The sequence below is a fragment of the Dermacentor albipictus genome, chromosome 5 (genome assembly GCF_038994185.2).
Source record: "Dermacentor albipictus isolate Rhodes 1998 colony chromosome 5, USDA_Dalb.pri_finalv2, whole genome shotgun sequence".
In the NCBI taxonomy this organism is placed as follows: Eukaryota; Metazoa; Arthropoda; class Arachnida; order Ixodida; family Ixodidae; genus Dermacentor; species Dermacentor albipictus.
The window spans coordinates 102,468,287-102,492,127 of record NC_091825.1 but is presented as its reverse complement, the minus strand read 5'-3'; the positions used below and the strand labels follow the sequence as shown (position 1 = coordinate 102,492,127).

The window sequence follows — 23,841 nt, the reverse complement described above, 5'->3', positions numbered from 1 at the left end:
TTATAATAAGGCGATGTTGGTAAAAAAAAGTACTGGGTGAATTATTAAAGGAACAGTAACGCGAAACAATAAATCAGTTTATACTAATGAAGCATTGTTTGAGAACCCTGCAGGCAGTCATTTCAAAAAAGTAGTTTGATTATTAGATGAGAAAATGAAGGTCCAAGAATCAGTATTTGAATTTCGTACCGAAACCGCAGCGCCGGTACGTCAGCGTGACGTCAGGGATTCCAAAGTATGTTTTCACATTTGGGCCGCGTAGGATGAATAAAGGTTTTCGAAACTTGCCATGTTTAATATTTGGTTCCTTGAAAACACAATTAGGCCCTTCTAGGGCCTACTAATTGTGTTTTAGGGCCTACTAATATAATTAGTAGGCCCTAGAAGATGCCAAGATGCCATCAAAATCCAAGACGTCACAACCCCCAGGGGCGCTATTCTGGACATTCCGCCATTTTCTTCGATGCGTGACGTAGGCGCGACGCAAACAAAATGGCGCTGGTGGCCCGGTTTTGCTTACGTAACGTGACGCCAACTTGACGTTTTGCCTAAGAAACTGAAATGAAGGCACTGAATGTAGCGTTATCGGTAAAGCAAAACAGTTTTCCTCCGCAGTAAAAATAAAGCAGCTATCTCAAAGCGTATGATTATTCCGTCGAAAACGCTTCTCGCTTCCGTCGTCTGCTGCGTACAAGCCGTCGTCTGCTTCAATAGCTAGGATGCGTGTCCCTGGAAAATGGAATGAGTCATCGCATGTTGGTGCCAACGCGCTTGTTTTCTTGCTTGAGACAACATACGCGACATACCAGTGGTGATGCGCGCACGTTCTAGGCCACGTTATCGCTATCTCGTGAAACGCAAGTGACTCAGCCCGACTCGGCTGGCTGAGAAACGGCCGAATATCACCGATAGCGTTGCAGGCGCCAGAGATATCCACTAGCGCGACGCAAGCGCCGGCGCTGCCATCTCTTGTTCATTTCGCTGGTTACTCGCACCGCGGGAGGAAACTTCAAGGCGCGGCGCCTTGGATGCGCCTTGAAGAATATCGCCGTATATCGCCGTATGAAGAATATCGCCGTATATATATACGGCGATATTCCTTCAGCCAATCAGCAAGCTGGCATGGCGCATATCTTGAATCGCCACCACATATTCGCGCAATTGCGTACATTTCTTTTATTAAATTAGAAAGAGGCGTTGTCATAACTTTTGATTGTGCGAAAAGGCATTAATCTTGATTACAATACAAATGCAGCATTGAAAAGTGGACAACATTGCCGAAAGCTTGCTATGTTCAACCAATATTATTTCGTATAAACGCGTTCTTTTAGAAAATGATGGCCCCAAACACAAATGCCAACACCACCCGAGAGCGATGCAAATACTATGGGCACGCGTTACAAACAGAAGATTTTCGTGGCGCCAAACGACGGGGAAAATGTGGCGATGCGCATTCCTCTCGGCTGCCATTGCATATGGCTGCTCATTAGCATAATTCGCGCGGCTCGTCGCAGCAAAAATTATGGCGGAAAATCTCAGCAATGGCGGCCCAGCGCAACGTCACGCACCGTCAAAATGACGTTTACGAAACAGCCCTTCCTGTGACGCTCCTCACGAGATATTCCTTCAGCCAATCAGCAAGCTGGCATGGCGCATATCTTGAATCGCCACCACATATTCGCGCAATTGCAGATGCATTGCACTGGCTTCTGCACGCTACCGCTCACATTATTTTTGAAGCACTAACATCACTATACATCTGCCAAGGACCAAAAAAATGTATTAGTCCATAAGATTTGCAGCTCCACGTCACGTTTCGTCATCTTGATGAAAAGGCAAAATGACATTTCGCAAAACTTCCGTTTCCCGGCAAAAATTTCAAGGCACGTGAGCTCGCCACAGCCAATAAGAGAGTAAACATGGCGGATAATGGCGGCTGTGCAGCCGCCATGCGTGTCCAGAATAGCGCCCCAGGTGTGGGAACTTAAGTAGGCGTCACCACCTGTATTTCGTTCTTGCGCTTTTTCTGGCTTACCAAACGTCTTATTGTTGTAAGAGTGATGGTTTTGGTGTTGCAGAAAGGTAACTTACTGATGCAGAAGATATCATTTATCACTTTAGTGTCCATTTAAGATTTAGAATACAAATTAAAGAGTCTTTGATATTCGATTCGTATTCTATTGCATAAAATATTCGACACTCAAATGTTCGATTACGTTCAACTCAACATCTACAGCAATCCTAGGGACTCGCAACAGCAGTTCAAAACGATACTCAAGAAGTCCGTCGACCTGGCCGGCACCCATCCCTTAGTCGTCGTCGGAGATTTCAACGCACAGTACGGCGTGTGGGGGTACGTCTACGACACAAGCAAGGGCCGGGGTCTGTGGCAGAACGCCAGCGAAATGGACCTCACGCTCATCACGGACAAGGCGTTCCCCACCCGAATCGGCAACTCGGTGAGCCGGGACACCACCCCCGATCTGGCGTTCGTGAAGAACGTCGAGGGAGCCGAGTGGAGTAACACCGCAATAAATTTTGGTAGCGACCATTATGTGCTCGAGACCCACTTCGAAGTCACCCGAAGTAAATCCAGAGAGTTCATTGTCACGGACTGGGACCTTTTTCGCAAGCTCCGTGGCAACGACAGCGCACCCTTCCCCAAAGACCTGGAAGATTGGTGCGAGCGAATTAAGAGTGACGCCGAGTCATCCACTAAGAAGATCGTCAGCGACCTGGAGGTAGAAAAGATGGAGAGTAGGCTGGCCCATCTGATCGAGGCCAAGCAGCCTCGCTGCTTCTAGGATGGAAGAAGACGACGAAGTGTGGCGACGGGTCGGATGGGCTCCACATCTGCTCCGCACAGAAGCTACATTTTCGGCGAAATCGCCTCCGCATCCAGATTCTACGTAATCATCATGTGCTCGAAGTCAGCCAGAGCACGTAAACACCAAACTTGAGGGTGTAAGTGCTATATTTTGCATTTTACGGCCACATCAAGTTTCGCAGCGGGGCCGCCCCGCTAAACCCACTTCGCTAGTGGCGAGGCCTAGCAAAGGCTTCGGCCGCCGCACCACTGCAGATGGCGAACGCGCTGCTCAATGCCGACGCCGACAAAGCCCACCAATCGTCTACCGGGGCCCCGGAGGACGAGGACATGGAAATTCGCGAATACCAAGGACTTCTTCGGGCTGCTGAGGAGAACGAAGAAGACAGTGAGCCTTGGATCAATGTCACCAGTCGTGCCCGTCGTCGTCGGCTGCAGACACGCTCGACCACGCCCCAACTTTCCCGAACGCCATCGAAGCCCGTTCTCCGGCACAGCCGACCGGCGATGCGCAAGCCCCGGCAACCCCCCCTTCCTGCCGATGATTACAAGTTGGCGGTTCGTCCACGGAACGGCCTGCAGCTCAACAAGGTGAGCCCAGGGAAGTTAGTAGACGCCATCACAAATGAGGCAAAGCTACAAATCGGCTCCACCGGATTCAAAATACGCATCGACGAAGACCAAAATATCCTTGTTCTGAGCACTGCCTCAGAAGCTACGGCCTCAGCACTAAGCAAGATGCAAAAAATCACAGTTGATGCAACAACATATGATATTGCATCATACGGAATTTCCCCCGATAAATCTTGCAAAGGGGTAATATACAACATCGATCACGACACCACGCCCGAAATGTTACTTAAACGTATTGAATCTCCCGGATACGAGGCGCTAACATGTAGAAGACTGGGAAACACAACCACCATGGTGATCACATTTTTGGGAAAAACAGTACCATATTACATCGAATTTTCCGGCCTTCTTCTGCGGTGCTACCTCTACAAGAGAACCGTGCCACATTGCCGAACCTGCAACGAGACAGGCCACTGAGAGGACGTCTGCCCGCGGCCTCCCGCCACACCCAAGTGCAGAGAGTGCGGCACTTCGCTAGCAACGGAGCAGCACGAGTGCCGCCCTCGGTGCTCTCTGTGCGGCGGGAATCACCCGACAGCAGCGAAAACCTGCCCCAACAGGTTCCTGCCGCCCGTCAACCGCCGGAAACCGCAGCAGACCCCGAGAGCAGGCTCCTCGTCTCCGAGGCCACGTGGCGAGCACTCAGCATCCCGTAAGTCGCGGTCCCCGAAACGACGCGGAGCTGTCCAAGGGAGGAGCAGTTCCAGGCCGCGTTCCGGTTCCAGGCGAAGGACCTCATCGCGACGACGGACGCCATCCCATGGCAGGACCTCGAGCCGTGGTCGTTCCGCAAACGGCAGGAGGGGAAGCAAGGGAGCAGCGCAGGTCGCGCAGCAGGTGAGCTGGGCACAGGTTGTTTCTCCCAAAGCTCGTCCTACCCCTGTTGACACAGAGCTGGCACAGGCACATGCCCAGATTAGGCGTCTCACTGAAGAAAACGCAAAACTCAAATCAGAAATCACTAGCTTACACGCAGAATTCGTAGCACTTAAAGATGAATTGCTTGGAAGAAATAGCACTACTCCTACACAAAACACTCCAACCCCACCTCCGGAGAAGCGGAAACGGGAAGAGCAGCCAGCTCACTCAGTCACGTCAAATCCGACACCGCAACGAGCAACCGCGCAGCCCACTGCACCGCAGGGAGTCATACCCGTCCAATACGCCACTCTCCAGAAGGTAGAAGAGGTAGTAGCAAAAGCTATTCAGAGCCTTCAGACATCCCTACAAGCTACCATGCAGCAACAACTCACAGCTATATAACAGTCAGAGGCACAACAACAACAATTTGCAACTCAACGACAACACTCTAAGGCCCGTATTCACAAACGGAACTTACCCTTAACTTATGACTTAAGTAGCCGGTCGATGCTTAACGCCTTTCATAGACAAATCTTGTACTTAAAGTAAACTTAAATCGACACTTGAGTGCTGGAAAGTAAAGTACGGTCATTGGCAACCTTAAGTGTGACTTTCGCTACTCTCGCCAGCGGGCAAGAAGGCCGCCTACTACGGCAGCCTCGACGACTTTGCTGATTTCGCCGAACGTGTGCGCAATATTACGAAGGATGAGGCATACCGATACGTGTCGCCATTACGGCCACGGCTTAAGGATCGACAGAATCCAATGGAAGCATACAACGACGCGGGATTCTCGTGGCGGTACCACTTTTCCAAGCAAGTGGTGCTACGGCTTTTGGAAATGCTGCCACTGGTCCCCACAAACAATGAACGCGGTCACCCCGTACCGCCGCTGCTCCAGCTTCTAATCGTGCTGCGATTCTACGGCGCCGGAACATTTGAGGTTGTCACCGGGAACCTCGTTAATGTTTCGCAAGCAACTGTGTCTCGAATCATTGCACGAATGTCAAGAATGATTGCCGAGACTTTTTTCCCGCAGCTCGTGAAGTTGCCAAATGGTAATGATTTGGCATCAGTAATGGAGGAGTTCTACGCCATCGCACGGTTTCCTGGTGTGAGCGGGTGCATTGACCGCACTCATGTACCTATCAGTAGTCCCGGAGGAGATGACGTGGAGGTTTTTCACTGTCGAAAGGCTGCGATGGCGCGAAACGAACTCAAGGAGCTAGGCGCATTCTTCCTCGGAAAAGATTATTTTCCTTTTTTCCATCGTCCGCGCGGGTTGAAAACAAGCAACGCACACACAATCTCAGCGCAAGAACACCGCAAGTTTTCAGCAGCCAAAAAAAAAAAAAGTCGGGACGGCGACACGCAGAATCGCAGTGGCTGCGAGAGCCAACGTGAACTTGTGGCCAGACGAGTTTGAGTAAAGCGCTAAAACCAAACCGTTCTTTGTATTTTACTCAGAAGAATGCGCGAGCAAGCACTGCAACAGTTATATCCACATTACTCTGCTGCAAAAATTATTTTTTTGCGATTGAACCTATCGTACACGTAAATATTTACGTATCCTCGACACCAGACGACATACTTGACTCGAAAAGTGTTACTTTCGAAAGTGAAACTTAAGTGTCGTTTCTGAAGAACTCGCCTTAAACTTTCCTAACACTTGTACTTTTCCCGCACTTATTGACGCCCTACTAAAGTTCTGTTTCTGAATACGGGCCCTACACTCAGTTGGCGGAACGCATCATGAGACTAGAGGAACGCATATTAGCACTGGAAGCTCGTCAAAGCCGGCGCCCCAAGAAAACAGCTAATCAGACCCTACCAGAATTGCCAGATTCTCTGGGCTCCCCAGAACCCCATCTTGTGCACGCATGACCACCCCTTGATAACCAAGATGGCTCCGCCTCAACATATATGCAGTAAGCGCGGGGGCTCCCCAGGCGAAACCACGGTGTGGCAGTGGAATTGCCGGGGCTACAAGAACAAGTATGGATCACTGATACAATACATCGCTACATCAACAAGACCACCTGAAATCATCGCACTGCAAGAAACGAACACACACGTCCGCCTACCCGGATACGTCACTTATGGCACCGGTATAGGGAACAGCCTTCACACCCTGGTCAGTAAAAAGCTAGTGGCCGTTCAACACCATCTCCAGCAATCCGAACCGCTTGCCATTCTGCTCGAAATTATCCCACAGGCAACAAAGAAAAAGGGTCCCATGTTTTTTCTAAACGTGTACTGTCGGCCGAAAAGCGCGCCATCGGTCCTCAAACTGGTTTTGGAGCAAGCCACGCACGCAGCAGGCAACCATCCGCTTCTAATTGTGGGCGACTTTAATGCAGCCCACCCCCTCTGGGGTTATACGTACACCAACCCCAGGGGAAACATGCTTCACAAAGTTATTGAGGACATGGATCTCACGCTCGTCAACGATCCAAGGAATAGCACGAGGCTTGGCACAAGTGTTCAAAGAGACACGAACCCCGACTTAACCCTCACCAGAAGTATCCCCCAAGTTTGCTGGGCCAATCTGCAGGAGTACCTAGGCAGCGACCACGCGCTTCTAGCCACCACTCTCCATGGGCTCGAATACAAAGCCAGGATAGGCACGGCTCGCCTCACGGATTGGACCAAGCTGCGGGAGATAAGAGAAGAAAGAGCTGCGAACGAACAGAGCCAACAGCTTCAGTCAATTAATGACTGGATCACTCAGCTTCACCAGGATGTGAAGGCGCACACCAAAATGCTTGAAACATCCACCACCACTCCAAGCATTGACGCTCGCTTGCTCCACATGTGGGAAGCCCGGCGTAGCCTGCTGAAGCGTTGGAAAAGGCATAGAATAAATCGCAAGCTCAAGAGGCGAATAGCACTACTCACACAAGAGGCTGCGGAATACGCTACCACGCTATGCCGAGAGAATTGGCTATCCCTCTGCGAGAGCTTGAGAGGAAGACTGAGTACTTCCAAGACGTGGAAGTTATTAAGGTATTTACTCAACCCGGCCAGCAGCAAAACGGAATCCCACCACAATATGGCGCGAGTAATTCACCAATTTCCTGGAAACGAGGCGGACCTCCTTTTGACTCTCAAAGCCCAGTACTTTACCACACAGACATCGGAGCCTCTGCCACCCTACACCGGCACCCCTAACGAGCTCCTAGATGAGGACATTCATCTACATGAGGTAACAGCGGTGATAATGGGCTTGAGACGCCCCACAGCCCCGGGAATGTACCAAATTACCAATAAGGCACTTGTAAATCTTGACAGCCCCTCGCTAGTAGAGCTTACCGCTCATCTTAACGAATTATGGAGGAAAGGAAACCTTCCCGAGGACTGGAAAATAGCCGAGGTTCGTCTGATACCGAAGCCAGGCAAGCCACCAGCCATTGAGAACCTACGACCGATCTCCCTCACTTCGTGTGTAGGAAAGCTCCTAGAGCACACCGTTCTCAACCGGCTACAACCATTCCTGGAGGATTCGGGAAAACTTCCAACAATGATGATAGGATTCCGTCCACACCTCTCAACTCAAGACATCCTACTTCAACTGAAAGAGGAGGTGATTGTACCAGCGACACGCAACTCCCCCACGGCTATCCTCGCCTTAGATATTAAAGAGGCGTTCGATAACGTCAAGCACACAGCAATTTTACAGAGGCTAAACACGCTGGGCTGTGGGGCCAGGACGTACTCCTATATCAGAGATTTCCTCTCAGACAGAAAAGCCATCCTAAAGGTCGGGGACAAAGCCACAAACCCCTTCCTACTGGGCGGGCGCGGCACACCACAGGGCGCAGTGTTATCCCCTCTCCTTTTCAATATCGCCCTAATAGGCCTACCACCGCTCCTCGATAACATCCCAGGGATCCGGCATGGCCTATATGCCGACGAAATTACCATCTGGTCGTCCACAGGGTCCATCGGGGAAATGGAGAACCGCTTGCAGGAAGTTGCAGACGTGGTGAGCGACTATGCTAAGTCATGCGGGCTCAGCTACGCCTCCTGGTCTCACCGCGAAAGAAGCACACATCCGACTCGCCCACTATCAACATACAACTAGAGGGACACACCATCGTTCCGTCTCAGAGCGTAAAGATATTGGGAATGGTTTTCCAGTCGGATCGCACCAATACAATATTAATTCAAAAGCTTAAGAATACAACAGCCCAAGTTACGCACATGATCCGGCGAATAACAACAAAGACAAGAGGCATGGGGGAGGCGAACACGCTTCTGCTTGTCCAAGCCTTCGTCGTGTCTCGAATAACTTACGCTATTCCATACGCACTACTCAACGAGACGGAACTCAAGAAAATCAACACAATGATCAGAAAGGCATATAGGCAGGTGATGGGCCTGCCAACCAGTACGTCCACAGAAGGCCTACTACGCCTAGCTGTGCACAACACGGCCGAGGAGCTGATCGAGGCACATTTATCCAGTCAGCGAACAAGGCTGGCGGTTACGGAAGCAGGGAGGTCCATTCTATTACGCCTGGGGCTCTCTGCCCCTCTGAGCCATCCGCCACCTCAGACTGTGAGCTTACCCCATGCCATCCGGAGAAACATCACCGTACGTCCTCTACCTCGCAATATGCACCCAGTGCACCACGCAGAGCGAAGGGAGGCCCGCGCCCTGGCCATACACAAGCGATACGGGACTTTACCCTCTACAGCCTACACGGACGCGGCTTCTTACTCCAGACGCGCAGCGACAACACCCACCGTAGTCGTCAACACAGAACATCGGAGCAGCATTTCGCTCACACGAAACAATCCCCTCCAAGCCGAGGAAGCGGCCATAGCCCTCGCGCTCTCCCAAACAGAGGTTGAAGTCATAGTGACCGACTCCCAACAGGCGTGCCGCAACTTTGCTAGCGGCAGAATTCATACCACTACGCTCCGGATCATCAATCAAAAGCCGCCAACGAGATCAGTCACGATCATCTGGGCGCCAGCTCATCAAGGCATTCCTGGCAACGAGGTCGCCAACCACGTGGCTCGAGATCTGACCCACCAAGCCGACGCCGAGGAATCTGAACCCGAGCGCATGCACCCTCTAGTCTCTTACCAAGACATCACACAACACTACAAGCTAACCCGCAGAACATATGCACCCCCACACAAGTCACTACCCAGAGAGCAGGAGCGGTTCCTCCGAGCTCTACAGGTTAATACATTCCCGCACCCAACCAGAAATCACCTCATAGACCCTACGAAATTCTCTCCGCAATGCCGCTTCTGCGCATAGCCCGGGTCCCTCAGGCACATAGTAGGGTTGCAGAGCGGCACCATTAAATCCTCCGAACCCTTACCCCACTAACGAGCCTTGGGAGAGAGCCTTGGCCAGCTCCGACCTCGAGGATCAGCAACGGCTGATTGCGAGGGCCCAGGACGCGGCCCGAGCTCGAGGCATTCTGGAATGAGGACGCCTCTCCAAAGCTTCATTCACCGAATAAAAATGTTTATTCTCTCTCTCTCTCTAAGATGGAAGGGACAAAGGTTTAACCGAAGATTGAGGAAAATATCTCCGAGCTTAACAAGGCCATCGAAGATCACTGTCGGACCCTCGGCAAGCAGCAATGGGACGAGGTCTGTGACTCTATCGACGGGCAGATGCGTAACAGCAAGTCCTGGGGCATGCTTAAACATCTCCTCGACGAGGGCAGCACCAGATCCAGTCAGAGACACACGCTCACCAGAGCCCTTCACGAAGCTACCACATCCTGCTCTAGGGACGAGCTGGTTGCCAAGCTCATGAAGAAATACCTTCCCATAAAGCGTGGAAACGAGGAAGACCAGTTTCCCGACTACCTCGGCCCAAGCCGTCCGGAATTGGATGAAGACTTCACCGTGGGGGAAATTAAGCAAGCCATTTTCGCGCTCAAGGGGAAGTGTGCGCCAGGTGCCGACAGAATCACCAACAAGATGCTGCGGAACCTTGACGACGGTTCGATCGCACACCTCACCGAGAAGATCAACAAGACGTGGAAAAACGGCAGCGTCCCAGAGCAATGGAAGACCGCCAATGTTGTCCTGATACCCAAACCCGGCAAGGCTCCGAACGTGGACAACCTCCGACCGATCTCTCTCACCTCCTGCGTTGGGAAAGTGGCGGAGCATGTCGTGCTCAACAGACTAAACAGATATCTCGAAGAGAACACCATCTATACTCACAACATGATTGGCTTTCGTGCCGGCCTCTCGTCGCAGGACGCCATGAAGATGATCAAACATCAAATCATCGACGGCAGTACCAGAGACACCAGGGCCCTGCTCGGACTCGACCTCGAGAAAGCGTTTGACAACGTTCTCCACGAATACATTCTGGCCTCCGTGGCAGACCTCGAGCTGGGCCCCAGACTATATAACTACGTCCGTTCGTTCCTGACGGGGAGGAAAGAGAAGCTGCGGATCGGCGACTTCGTCTCCGACGAGGTGCCCCTGGGCCCACGGGGCACGCCGCAAGGCTCGGTCATTTCTCCTGCTCTCTTCAACATCTGCATGATAGGCCTCTCGAGGAATCTGGCCCAAGTTGAAGGTATCAAACACACCATCTACGCAGACGACATCTCCATCTGGTGCACCGGCGGTAGCGAAGGGCAAGTGGAAAGCGCCATGCAAGAGGCGGTAGACGTCACGGAGCAGTACCTGCTACCCACCGGACTCAGATGCTCCCCGACCAAATCTGAGCTTCTCCTTTACAGAGAAGAAAAAGGCCGCAGACCCAAGGGCTGGAAACTGGTCTCGGAAAGTGACATTCACCTGTTCACTTGGAGCGGTGACCCGATACCTAGGGTCGACATCATCAGAGTCCTGGGTATGTTCATAGAATCACGCGGCGGCAACGGCACTGCGTTACGCAAGATAATTGCGAAAACCGACAATGCTTTTCGCCTAGTCCGAAGGGTCACGAACAGACATAGTGGCCTCAAGGAGGTCAACCTGCTTTGGCTCATCAACGCCTTTGTGCTGTGTCACTTCACCTACACGGTGGCCATGCACAACTGGCTCAGAGCCGAGCGGGAAAAGCTTAATGCCCTCATTAGAAAATTCTTCAAGAGAGCCCTGGGGCTGCCCGTCAGAACGCATACAGAGGACCTCCTTCGGCTCGGCATACACAACACCATGGAGGAGATAGCCGAGGCTCAGGAACGGGCCCAGCTAACTCGGCTGTCGACCACGCCGGCCGGCAGGCGTATCCTCGAGGAGATCGGACTCGCACCAACCAAGAACTTCGCTGAAGACACCCAAATCCCCAGAGAAATAGGGGAGAAGATCGTGGTCGCCCCATTGCCCCGCAACATTCATCCCGTTCACAACGCAGGTCGTCGCAAGGCAAGAGCATTGACTATACTAAAGCAAGTAAACAGGGACAAAATCGCAGCAAGCTTCGTGGACGCAGCTGCATACCGAGACGGCAAGGCTTTTGCGGTTTCCGTCGTTGACACGCTGGGCAAAGTTATCAACTGTGCTTCCGTCCGGACGACGAACCCAGAGGTGGCCGAGCAAGTGGCCATTGCACTCGCCATGCAAGACGGTCGGAGAGACAGGGTGTATAGCGATTGGAAAGCCGCTATCAGGGCATCCCAGAAAGGCCGGGTAGCCCGGCAGGTAGTTCAAATTATGAAAGGCGCCAAACACGGCAACACCTCCATGCACTCGATCCTTTGGTTCCCTGCACACGTCGGGGCGATTGAGGGGTTTCCTTTGAACCTCAACGAGTCTGCCCACGAGGCTGCGCGTGGCTTTACCGACCGCGCTGCCCTCGGATCGGGCGACTCTCTCCCCGGACACAGAGACGCTCCTCTCACACACAACGAAATCACTAAATTCTTCTACTTAGAGAGAAGGGTTTTCCCCCTGCCTCACTCCAAGCTAAGCAGGCCGCAGGCGGTCACACTAAGACTTCTGCAGACGAACTCGTACCCAAATCCGGCGTCCCTTAATAGCATATATCCCGAGATTTATCCGAATTGTTCTTGCGTGGCCTGTGGTGAGGTAGCTACGTTGCCTCATATGCTCTGGGAGTGCAGGTCGCTGGGCCCGAAGTTCACCAAGGAAGAGTGGGACGCGCTCCTGCGAAGTCCCGTCTTTGAGGATCAAATCCTGGCCGTCCAGCGCGCCCGAGATCGGGCCGGCAGACTAGATCTCTCAGTCCCGTCGTGGGATTAGCCGGGGGCGCATTTTATCGCGCTTTGCTGTACCAAATAAATAGTTATTCACTCACTCACTCCAGCACGTGGCCACCAAAAATATTTAGCGCGCGCTAGGCAGCCGCCTGTCTTGCAGGTCAAGCCAAGAAACCGTGCATGCTCAATCATGGGTAACTTCCGGCGGATATTATTGGTGGCGTTTCTTTGAGTTTCGATATCAAAAGCGTCAATTCTCGCGAGCTTCTTGTGACGCATCCGCTTGTATTTCAGTTGTAAAATTTTGCTCGGTGTAGGAAGTTCCATACATACTCCATCTGAAGCTATAGTCGTTTGCACGGCACAAAATTTTGTCGTGGTCGGCCTTTAGAAGGAACGAGGAAACAGAGATAGATTAAATTGCATGCCGTTCATCAAGCGATGGATGGAACATGAATTTCTCCACCGGAAGCCGTTTTGCGGGGTGCAAGGGCAATGAATACGAGAATTAAATGACATACACAGCAAATTCGCACACGTGCTCGATGCTTTTATCAGGAAGCGCGCTCAGCTTTTTTGTTTTGTCCCCGCGTTTGGCTTATGGCTGACGTGTCCTGGAAAGGGAACGGCATCGAGGAGGTGGATGGGCTGAGGGATAAACAAATGAAAAAAAAAGTATACATAAAGCTGTCAGACAGCATGCTGGAGCGATAAAGCAAACTCGGGATAGAAGTGCGCGAGGAACAGGCGTGTAGAGCTGGTGGAGCGAACTCTTTGATCTGCTGTATCTGGAGCTTTTAAAGCACAACGTTTCTACGCTTCACATTCCGAAATGGTAAGGCTTCATAGAAACTACGCAAGAACTTCTAGAAATGCCCTGTCAGGTCGTTGAGACTGTACATTCTATACAGTGCCATGGAATCTGTGTATGCGGCTACGTGCAGCTGACGGACGAAGACGTAAAAATTGTAACTGCGCCAACACATGCATCCGCAAAGTAACAAGGACGAGACACAAGTGCTTGTGTCTCGTCCTTGTTACTTTGTGGATGCATGTGTTGGCGCTGTTACAATTTTTATGTCCAGTATGCACCAACTCGCCCAGGAAGAAGTTTTAATGACGGTAAGAAGAGCACGCCAGTGACAAAATGAGTGCGACATTTCACAGATGTTGCTCAATGAACAATCTTACGTATTCGCTCGTGTTTACGTATGTCGGCTAGGGGACAGTAATAGCGGTAATAGCAGTAATAGCTTCCCTAAGTTTACCTTAGGGAAGCCTCTAGAAGCGCTGAGATTCAAAGTGGGTGGAAGCATTAACTGGTCAGGTGGTCGAGGTGAGCAAGAGACGTTTAGAGTATTGGTGGAAAAAAAATAATGAATGTAGGGAAGAGGACATCAGAACCAGGCTCATTATAGAAATAGGTGCCAGTATATAACACAGAGACAAAGGCTGCATTTAACAGACATAAGATCGAGGAGAGGTAGGCGAAATGCAATAGAGTAAACAAAACTCAATTAGCCCAAGTACGCTATAGTTGACCATTCGTCGAAGCGCCGCTTCGAAAGCGATGCCGATAGAAATCATCACCATAATTTATCCCCCACTATACGTAAGTCGTCACGATCTCCTCCCTCAAGCATTCTGGTGCGCGCTCGTACATCGTTTCCGCTGGTCGCGGAGTCGGGGAAAGCTTCTCGGTGACAGAATAATTTCGGTGACCTGCACTGGCTTTAGAGCCAGTGCAGGTCACCTACTCTAATACTACTCTAATGCTACTGGCATTAGAGTAGTATAAAAAATGACCAAGCGGAGTGCGAGTTCTGCGTATGCGGACTGCCACTGACTTTGTCTTTGCGCACGCTAAACGGCTGCGGGTACAGACGCTACTTCTGAACCTCGCTAATGACATCCGGATGGTTCAACAACCCGTCTCATGCCCTCTGCGTTTCCTGCAGTAGGCCCCGGCTGCAACGTCAGCGGTGCTGCATTAATTTGTACTTGCTGTGCAGGCTAGGCAACGCTCTTTGGCCAGAACCTTTTACTTCTTGTCTATTTGACCAGAATTATTCTTTTTAATTGTATGTGTGTATGGACACCGGTCACAAATACTTGCATGCGAAAAAAAAGAAAGGGCTGCCCTACATAGAACTTCACACAGAACTAGAGTTAGAACTGCCTTGTTCATTTGTACTAAAACACAAAGTCGGCAGCACGAAATATTTAGATTATCATGTATTTTGGCGTACACTATGACTTACGTGGGGTCCTTAAATAAATATTCCAGGAATGTGATTTCACCGTCTCCGCCAACTTGAGACCATAACGATTTTCTGTATCTCGAGTACAGGTGGTGCTGCCTTAGAGCCCACATATGTCACCATTCTCGAAGAATTTAACTTTAAGAAATCACATGAAAATCTTGTTCCCATGGCAGAAGTGTGAGGGAGACGTCGTACTCCCTTCATCTGGAATGCGGTCGTCTGACGTTGAAATAATGCGAACCTATTTGATTCCATATTAAACGTAGGAGAGTGCACAGTCTCTGGAAAGCGGTTCAAAACGGTAATGTTTAGGCTAGCGTTGCACAACTCAAAACTAAGGAGGGCCTAAAACCATCTCCTTCTGGAGACATACGGGCTGCACTTCAAGAAAAAAAAGTTGCACCTTTTGCTTGCGCAAAGGCAGTTTATGTTTGGAGTCATCGCACTTGTATCTGTTCTCAGCAAGCTTTGTTATGTCACTTCAGTCATTGAAAGCAGAAAGTGGGTCTTGTGCAGGATACATACATACATATACATATATATATATATATATATATATATATATATATATATATATATATATATATATATATATATATATATATATATATATATATATATATATATATATATATATATATATATATTACTGTATTTTTCTGAACAAAATACTTTAAAAATTGGGTTCCAATCCATGCTGGGAAGTTGGTTGGCCAACGAAGCTTTGGTATCGCCTGATCCGATGGACCTATGTGACGTAGCCTTGAATTGCGTCCTGCCGAGCCTGAACACGACGCCGTTGGGCATATTGACGTTGCTTTTCCTTTCGTCGCTCATCGGGTTCACGCTTCTCTTCCGGAGTCCTAACTATGCGGGGCCTTTGCATAGCGTTATTACAATACAAATGAAATGCGTTGCTAGGCGGGTTCTTCTTTTACATACGGAAGTGTAGAGACGTCATTCCATGCCGTTTCCCGGCAACTGCAGCTTATGTAACCCAATCGTTGCCGGGAAATGCTTGCGGCGAACGCTATGCGCGAAGGCGAGCTTTCTGATTCTTTTTTTTCTATCCGTCGCACGGCCGGCGACGCCTCGGATGCGTGGAGGCGAGCGCCACGTGGTGGTGCTGCAACGAACCCAGCGACGGACGCGGCGCGCGCCGTTCGGTGTGATTGGTTGAATGGTCTGTCGACGGAGGCGAAGAAATCCCACAATCCTAGTCATATACAGTTTTGCTGTAAAAACAACCAAACAAACAAACAAAACGAAACATTCCGAAAGCCAGTCTGCTCATATCAGCTTATTTATCGCGTGACCTAGAGAAGAGAAGTGATTGGACTTGGCTTTGCCGACAACCAAACAGGCTATAGCCTTACCTTTTTTTCTCCTCGAAAGCCAGTCTGCTCATATCAGCTTATTTATCGCGTTACCGAGAGAAGTGATTGGACTTCGCTTTGCCGACAACCTAAGAGGCTATAGGCTTACCTTTTTTTCTCCTCGAAAGCCAGTCTGCTCATATCAGCTTATTTATCGCGTTACCGAGAGAAGTGATTGGACTTCGCTTTGCCGACAACCTAAGAGGCTATAGGCTTACCTTTCTTTCTCCTCGAAAGCCAATCTGCTCATATTAGCTTATTTATCGCGTGACCGAGAGAAGAGAAGTGATTGGACTTGGCTTTGCCGACAACCTAGCAGGCTATAGGCTTACCTTTCTTTCTCCTCGAAAGCCAGTCTGCTCATATCAGCTTATTTATCGCGTGAATCAGCGCCAGCACGTGCGTTAGCATGGGGAGTGATATATATATATATATATATATATATATATATATATATATATATATATATATATATATATATATATATATATATATATATATATATATAAATGATTTATTTATTTCGAAAATTACATACAAATACGAGCCTGCCCAAGCCAACAATGGGCTTGTGGGGCAGCGCTCGGCAGAATGGAGCAAGCCAGGGAGCGGCACAGTAAATCATTTATGTACAAAACTCAAAAATAAAACTAAAGAAAGAAAGAAAGAAAGAAAGGAAGAAAAGAAACCAAATTACACATACAAATCAAAAATATAAGATTTAACTTCTTTCCGTGTGCTGGATGATAAAACTTTTTCTGGCAGGTCATTTAATACATCAGGTACATAGAAGGCACGGACACGTTTGCCATATCTTGTCCTTACTCTTGGTAAGGCAAAGCGGTCACGTGTACGTAATGCTCTGGCGGGGACATACGGGAGGCAGAACTCATTGTTCCATATATACAAAAGGATTACCGTTTCTTTGAATAACAGCCTGAACGAGGGCATGTGCGAGCATGAAAAAAGACTGGAATTGTTAGTAATGTGCACACCATACAGCACCGCCCGAATTATGGATTTTAGTAAAGAATCAACTTTATTGCGCCAAAACACTGAACAGAAATAAAAAGAACAGATTCCATATCTTAGCACACTGTACGCTAATGCATGTGCTATTGTTTTCCTTACGTAAATTGGGCATAGTGCTTTAATAGAATGCAGTAGGCAGGCTATTTTGCGCAGCCTTTCACAAACGTTAGCCAAGTGAGTGTTCCAGGACATGTTAGAATCGAAATGAACACCGAGATAATTGACACTTGAGAGGTATGGAATAGGAGAGCAAGAGCAATTGTTACACAGAGGAGAATGAAGAAACAGTGGAGTGATGACAGGAATAGATTTCAGTGGATCGTGAAAACATACTAATTTAGTTTTATTCTGGTTAATAGAAATTAAGTTTTTACGGTACCAACTGATAACATTTGTAGTGTCAGTTTGTAATTCAACCACGGCTTGATGGTAATTAGTGTGACGAGATACTAAAAGCGTGTCATCTGCGTATTGAAACACCCGACAGCGAAAAATTGCTTGACTGAGATCATTAACGTACAAGTTGAATAAAAGGGGAGCTAAAATCGACCCTTGGGGAACTCCAGCGCTCAACTGTCTAGGTTTGCTTTTAATATTTCCGAGAACTACTACTTGAATTCGACCGTGCAAATAATTCTTAAGGAAAGTTAGAAAAGGCCCTCGGAAGCCATAGCTATGAAGTTTACAAGTAAAATTTCATGGTTGACGGAGTCAAAAGCTTTTGATACGTCTAGAAATAATGCACAAGCGAATGCACTAATTTCGAGAGTACTATTAAGGAAATCGGTTAATTCATCTAATGCTAATCTAGTACCACGCCCACAAGTAAATCCGTACTGATTAGGCGACATTATGTTGTGCGCGTCAATGAAGCTCTGCATTACGTGAAAAATATGCTTTTCAAGTATAAGAGCAATGCACGAAAGTATCGAAATTGGCCTGTAGTTTGTGACAACATTGACCTGTCCGCTTTTGAAGAGAGGAACTACAAGCGCTTCCTTGAGGCCAGGCGGTATTTCTTTCGTGGTTATAATGTTATTTATAATTGCTAAAAGAACATTCTTCAGAGCCTCAAAATTTCTGCGAAGGACGTCCACAGATACACCATCTAATCCAACCGACTTGTGCTGTTTTAAGTTAAATAAGATGTAGCGAATATCATCCTCGGTACACTCAGGTAGGAATGCAGAGTCAACTACCGATTGTGGCATACAATAACTAGCCGTATTACCGGACAAGCTTGCTGCAGTAGACGAGAAAAAGGAATTAAATTGGTCTGCTAACGTTATAGATGGTGGACCGAAATTCTTCGCAATAGTTTGGTATGGGCCTTTCCGGGGACGACCCCTTAATTCGTTAACCACGGACCAAGTCTTGGACGGGTTTTTTTCTAAATTCAGAAAATTTACCTTGGAAGTGCTGTCGTCTGGCACCTCTAAGCACAGCAGTGACTTTATTGCGAGCCATCTTATAAGCTTCACGAAGATACTGATTATTAGGTGAGCGCCGACAACGCGCCCAGGCTAGTTCTTTTTCAGCTAACGCGGTTAGAGCATTTCCATTTATCCACGGGCATTTCGGCTTTCGTTGCTTTAAGACGACTACGTTTTTGCAAGAGTGCACTGCCTGCGTATAAACGGCAATAAAAGATTTATACAGGCGACTGGCAGGAACTTCTGCTAGGAAAGATTTCCAGTCGTAGCCTTGCAACAACGAGTCCAGCTTCCTTTTATCAATAACCTCTATCTGTGATACTGGGTTGTTAGCCGCAGCATGCTGAGACGATAGAAAGCTACACCCAACATAGAAGTGATCGGATAGCTTTTGCTCAATAATAAACGGAAGTACCTGGTCGTTCTCAGTGCGAACGTTGACGTGATCTATGCATGAAGAAACAAGCGATGTACCCAAAATTTCGACACGTGTGGGAAGGTTGATAATAGAATCTATTCCAACGTCAGCAAGCGTGTTCAAGTAATCAGCTACAATGTGTCGTTCTTTCTTCAGCACGTCAATGTTAATATCACCTATCATGCACACGTGACCAGATGGAAAAGCAAGTAGATGCAATTCGTCCACAAACTTTCTAACACTTTGATTTGGCGGCCTATAAATAGCGAGCAATGTGATGGCAAAAGATCGTGTGTGAATACGAAGGGCTAGCGATTCAGCACTTGTGAAAATTATGTTCAGAGGACTTGAAATCCAACAATTTTTGATGAAAATGGCAATTCCACCGCCACGGCCGTCCTTGCGCGTCAAAAAATGATTGTGATAACCTTGGAGTTGAAAGAGACCAGTATGTTCCTGCCCAATATTAATTTCAGTTAGGACAAAAACATCAGCTATATCACGTACTGCACCAGCGTGGACACAAAATTCATTCCAGTGCTTGCGAATACTACGCACGTTTGCATGAAAAACAGTGAATGTGCCTTCACCTGGTTTTAAAAGAACAGAAAAAGAAGGAAAGTCTCGAAATTGTTCGCACGAAGCCATGAATCAGGAAAAAGATTACAACAGACAAAGCAGAGGATAAGAGGTCAGACTAGCCGAGACAAGTCACAAGGGCTCATTATGCGCACAACTGGGTCACCCTCCTTCTTACGGGCATAAATTTTCCCATGTTTCACCCATACGAACTTGAAATCGGCCTCTTTGGCCTTAGTCTTTGTCTCCCAGAACAGTTCTCTGTTGTATTTCGTCAAGTTTTCGACAAAGAAAACCGAGGGCTCATTTTCCTTCGCCAGAGATTTCAGTTTCTTTCGCTTTGCCAGCCAGCTGTCACGTATGCCCGCCGAAAGGAAGCGCACTAAAACTGGAGCTGTTTTGCTCTTCCTGGGCAACTGGTGCACAGCTACTACGTGACCTGGCAGGAATGAATCAATGCCTAGTTGAGCGGCCAGTTCAGCAACAGTAGTAGTCAAGTTTTCACTAGGAAGTTGGGGTACGTTATGAATTTCGAGGTTTGAGGACCTACTATACTGTTCAGAGGCATTTATTTCTCCTCTAAGGTCTTGAATGACAGCTGCCTGAGAAGCGACCTGATCCTCAAGTGCCATCACCCTAGAAGACAATTCAGTGACCTGTTTCTCTCGTGTTGCTGATCCTTTCAGCAAGGAATCATATTTATTTGAAAGAAAGTCGACCGAGTCGTGTATTTCCTGCATTTTTGTTTTCACTACTTCGATCTCGGACTTGAGGCACAACAGTTCGTCTATTTTCGACGGAACCAGGGAAAGAGATTCAACTTTCGCACGAATAGAATCCAGCAACGACAGCTTTTCAGCAATAGCTGTTAACTGGCTAGAACTGCCTTGGGAAGAATCCGCTGATCTACATGTTTTACACCGCCACTTTTCCCTCTTTTTCGGGCCCATCGACAAGAATGTGCCTTCAGCCACACCTGAGCACTCTTGACCGAGGTGATACAACGATGCACAGTTAGAGCATTCCATGCACCGGTCTTCGCCGGCAAAATCAACCCCACATTGAGCACAATCTTTTCCTTCCATCACACATGCGCACAAGAGAACACACGCGGTAGATCAAGCAAATGACAGTTTTGCAGTTGGCGGCATGGAATGTACAGAAAAGTTGCTACAGTGAAACCAGCTCACCTGCAGGAACAGAACAAATCGTTTTAGGGCCGGCTCTGGACGTGCCGCCAACTGCGCTTGCTGCTTGCAAGCGATGCGTTTTTATGGGGACGATGACGGCGCTTGTTGATCAGAGCACCATCTTGTGACGCGAACCGAAGTCAAGAAGAACTGGAAAAGTTCCACGTTTTTCAGCAGAGCTGCCACACCGTCGAAGCCATCCGTGCAAAAGAGCATCCGACGTCCGATGAACCACTTGAAACTCTTGTGACGTAGTTGCGCACCTGCAGGAACAGAACAAATCGTTTTAGGGCCGGCTCTGGACGTGCCGCCAACTGCGCTTGCTGCTTGCAAGCGATGCGTTTTTATGGGGACGATGACGGCGCTTGTTGATCAGAGCACCATCTTGTGACGCGAACCGAAGTCAAGAAGAACTGGAAAAGTTCCACGTTTTTCAGCAGAGCTGCCACACCGTCGAAGCCATCCGTGCAAAAGAGCATCCGACGTCCGATGAACCACTTGAAACTCTTGTGACGTAGTTGCGCACCTGCAGGAACAGAACAAATCGTTTTAGGGCCGGCTCTGGACGTGCCGCTAACTGCATGAATGCGCTTGACCAGCGTTTCCCAGAGATGAGATTGGACATGGCTACGCCGACATTGTAAATGGCAGTATAAAGGCTTAACTTTCTCTTTTTTTTGCGAGAGCCAATCTGAGTGTATTCGTTTATTCTTGGCGTGGGTCAGCGACAGCACGTACTTTGTAATGAGGAGTGATGTACTCGTCGAACCAGGGCTTTCCAGAGGGCTGACTGAACCCGGCAGCGCCGACATTGTAGCTGCAAGCTATAGGCTAACCTTTTCCCTCACACGAAAGCCAACCTGCGCATATCTGTTTACTTATGGCGCGAACCACCGTCAGCACGTGCATTAGGATGCTGATTGACATCTGTGCCGAACCAGCGCAGAGAAGTGATTGGACCTAACTGCGCTGACATCGTAACAGGCACGAGGAGCGATGTATGCGGAGACACCGCGATCTCAAAAGAAACCATTGGACCTGGCGGCACCGGCATTGCTACGGGCCATTAGCTTACCTCAGGTCTAGCAGCATGACGAGGAATCGACCCGCTTGGTGCAGTTAATTACGATATACGTAAAATTTGTCGGGTAATTGCGGCAGGTTGTGTGTATCGCGCTAGTGCCAATCCTCGAACGTTAATGGATCTAAATTACCTGAATTGACTCCTACTCCTACAGCACTGTCATATGAGCGAATACCTGTGAATGTTGAATAGCAAGTCGCACGTGTGAAGGAAGAGCGTCAGTTCTCGGGTGATAGCACATGGGGTTATTCAGCAATAACGTAAAAAAGCCGTGTTCGATTTAATTATGGAATCTGTTCCAATAGTGCAGTCTTTGCATTGGAAAGTTGAATGCGGTTCTGGGTCGGGCGCACTTCATATGTAATAAGAAGAGCGCCAGAAAAAAAAAAAATCCAGCACCGCCACATTCCCCCCCATTTTAATGCCCTTCACGCCACCAACGATTCATGGGGAGTATCGCGTCTGGCAACAAGATTCGTGGTCATGCGCTGATTGAACCTCAGAAGTCTGAAGCCTGGTGCGGGCACCTAAAAATCCGTTGCATGTTGCGCAGCCCTGCGGGTGTAGTAATCAGCAGCTGCTGCGTTTCACCTGCTGCTCCTGAATAGTTGATTGACTGGGCTGGGGTACCAGTAAGGTGGAGGCAGGCGCCCCCAGCCACACTATCCTTCTCTCTAGAAAGGTACCAGCCAGCTAGCAATGGCCGATTTGGAGAGTGCACTGTAGGTGAACACTTGCAGAATACCCCCTCTCCACTCCTCCTCTCATCGATACATATGTATATATATTATTTATACTTGTGACTTTTCAGGAAGAGCTAAGGGTTCCTTCAAAGAAAGACCTGGTGTGCCCGAAGGCTGCCAAGTATGCCGAAGACCATACGTTACGGCTGCATCCAGTACAAAAGAAACTCATGGAGGTGAGCGATGTCAGACATATGACCACAAACAAGTATGATGATGAAATGCTGTATTTGTTATTAGATAGTTTCAGTTGAGTGGCACTTGCTGTCAGCTAGGCAAACATTTTACGTGCTGAGGCATTGCAGGTAAGTACGTTTATTTCACATTTTATTGGGACAGAAATTATAAGGACACCCGAGGTGTCTTTCCACTATTCCCGTCGTCGACGCAGTGCTATCACTGGCACTATTATTATTTGATTTCTATTATTTGATGATCTTCATTAAAGATGCCTGTGTAGTCTTCAGCTCGCTTGAAAAAAGACAGAAAACCCTCGTCCAAGGTAACATGTTCTGTAATGTGTTTGCGTTCGTTGCGCTTGTGGATTATCATTGCGTGCAAAATGTATTTGCCTCACTGCTCCACAAATCTTGGGTTCGGGCTGAAAGGTTAGTGGGTTATTAGTGGCTCATCTTGTCTGCGACACGCTCAGCTACGTCATAAACAGGCCTCATTTTCAAAAACGCTGCTTTTCCTATCTTCTGAAAGAACACAAGAATAATCCTTGTTCTTAAGATGGATGACAGGCTCGTCATATGTAATTACTGTCCAATTTTTATTGTTTTTATCATCGGTAAAATAATAGAAGAAATTTTTTTTGGGTGCATCTAAAAGATTATCTCAATAAGTTTGATGTATCAACAAATTCTCAATTCGCATTCCGTTCTGGGCGCCCAACAAGCCTGGCCATTCTTCCTTTAACAGATTTTACTAAAAATGAAATTCATTCCGGATATCTTGTCGGTTCTATAATTTTGGATTTTAGCAAGGCTTTTGATACTGTTAACCATACTATCCTCCTTAACAAACTTGAAGTTTATGGTACGCCTGGTCCTCCGTTAAACCTTTTATAATGGTATTTAACGAACAGCAAAAAATTGTTAGCTGGGTGACTGTCTTCTTGGCACAAAAACATTTAACCAAGGCGTACCTCAGGGCTCAATGTTAGGTCCGCTAATCTTTATAACCTAATGACCCGCCTAAACAACTAACGGTACTCGTGTCGTTTTATATGCTGATGACACTA

At 48.4% G+C, this 23,841-nt stretch overlaps 1 protein-coding gene across 5 annotated transcripts in view; it reads left to right on the top strand.

Annotated features, from left to right (window-relative positions):
• The window catches only part of LOC135905968 (uncharacterized), a 60,580-nt gene that overhangs the window by 19,249 nt on the left and 17,490 nt on the right, over window positions 1-23,841 (top strand). The window contains exons 1-2 of one of the 5 annotated variants that reach the window (XM_065437118.2): window positions 3,221-3,418; window positions 22,664-22,771. In XM_065437118.2, coding sequence (XP_065293190.2) covers window positions 3,335-3,418; window positions 22,664-22,771 — 192 coding nt within the window. In that variant the 5' untranslated portion in view covers window positions 3,221-3,334. The other 4 variants (XM_065437121.2, XM_065437120.2, XM_070538647.1 and 1 more) reach the window with 4 other exon arrangements.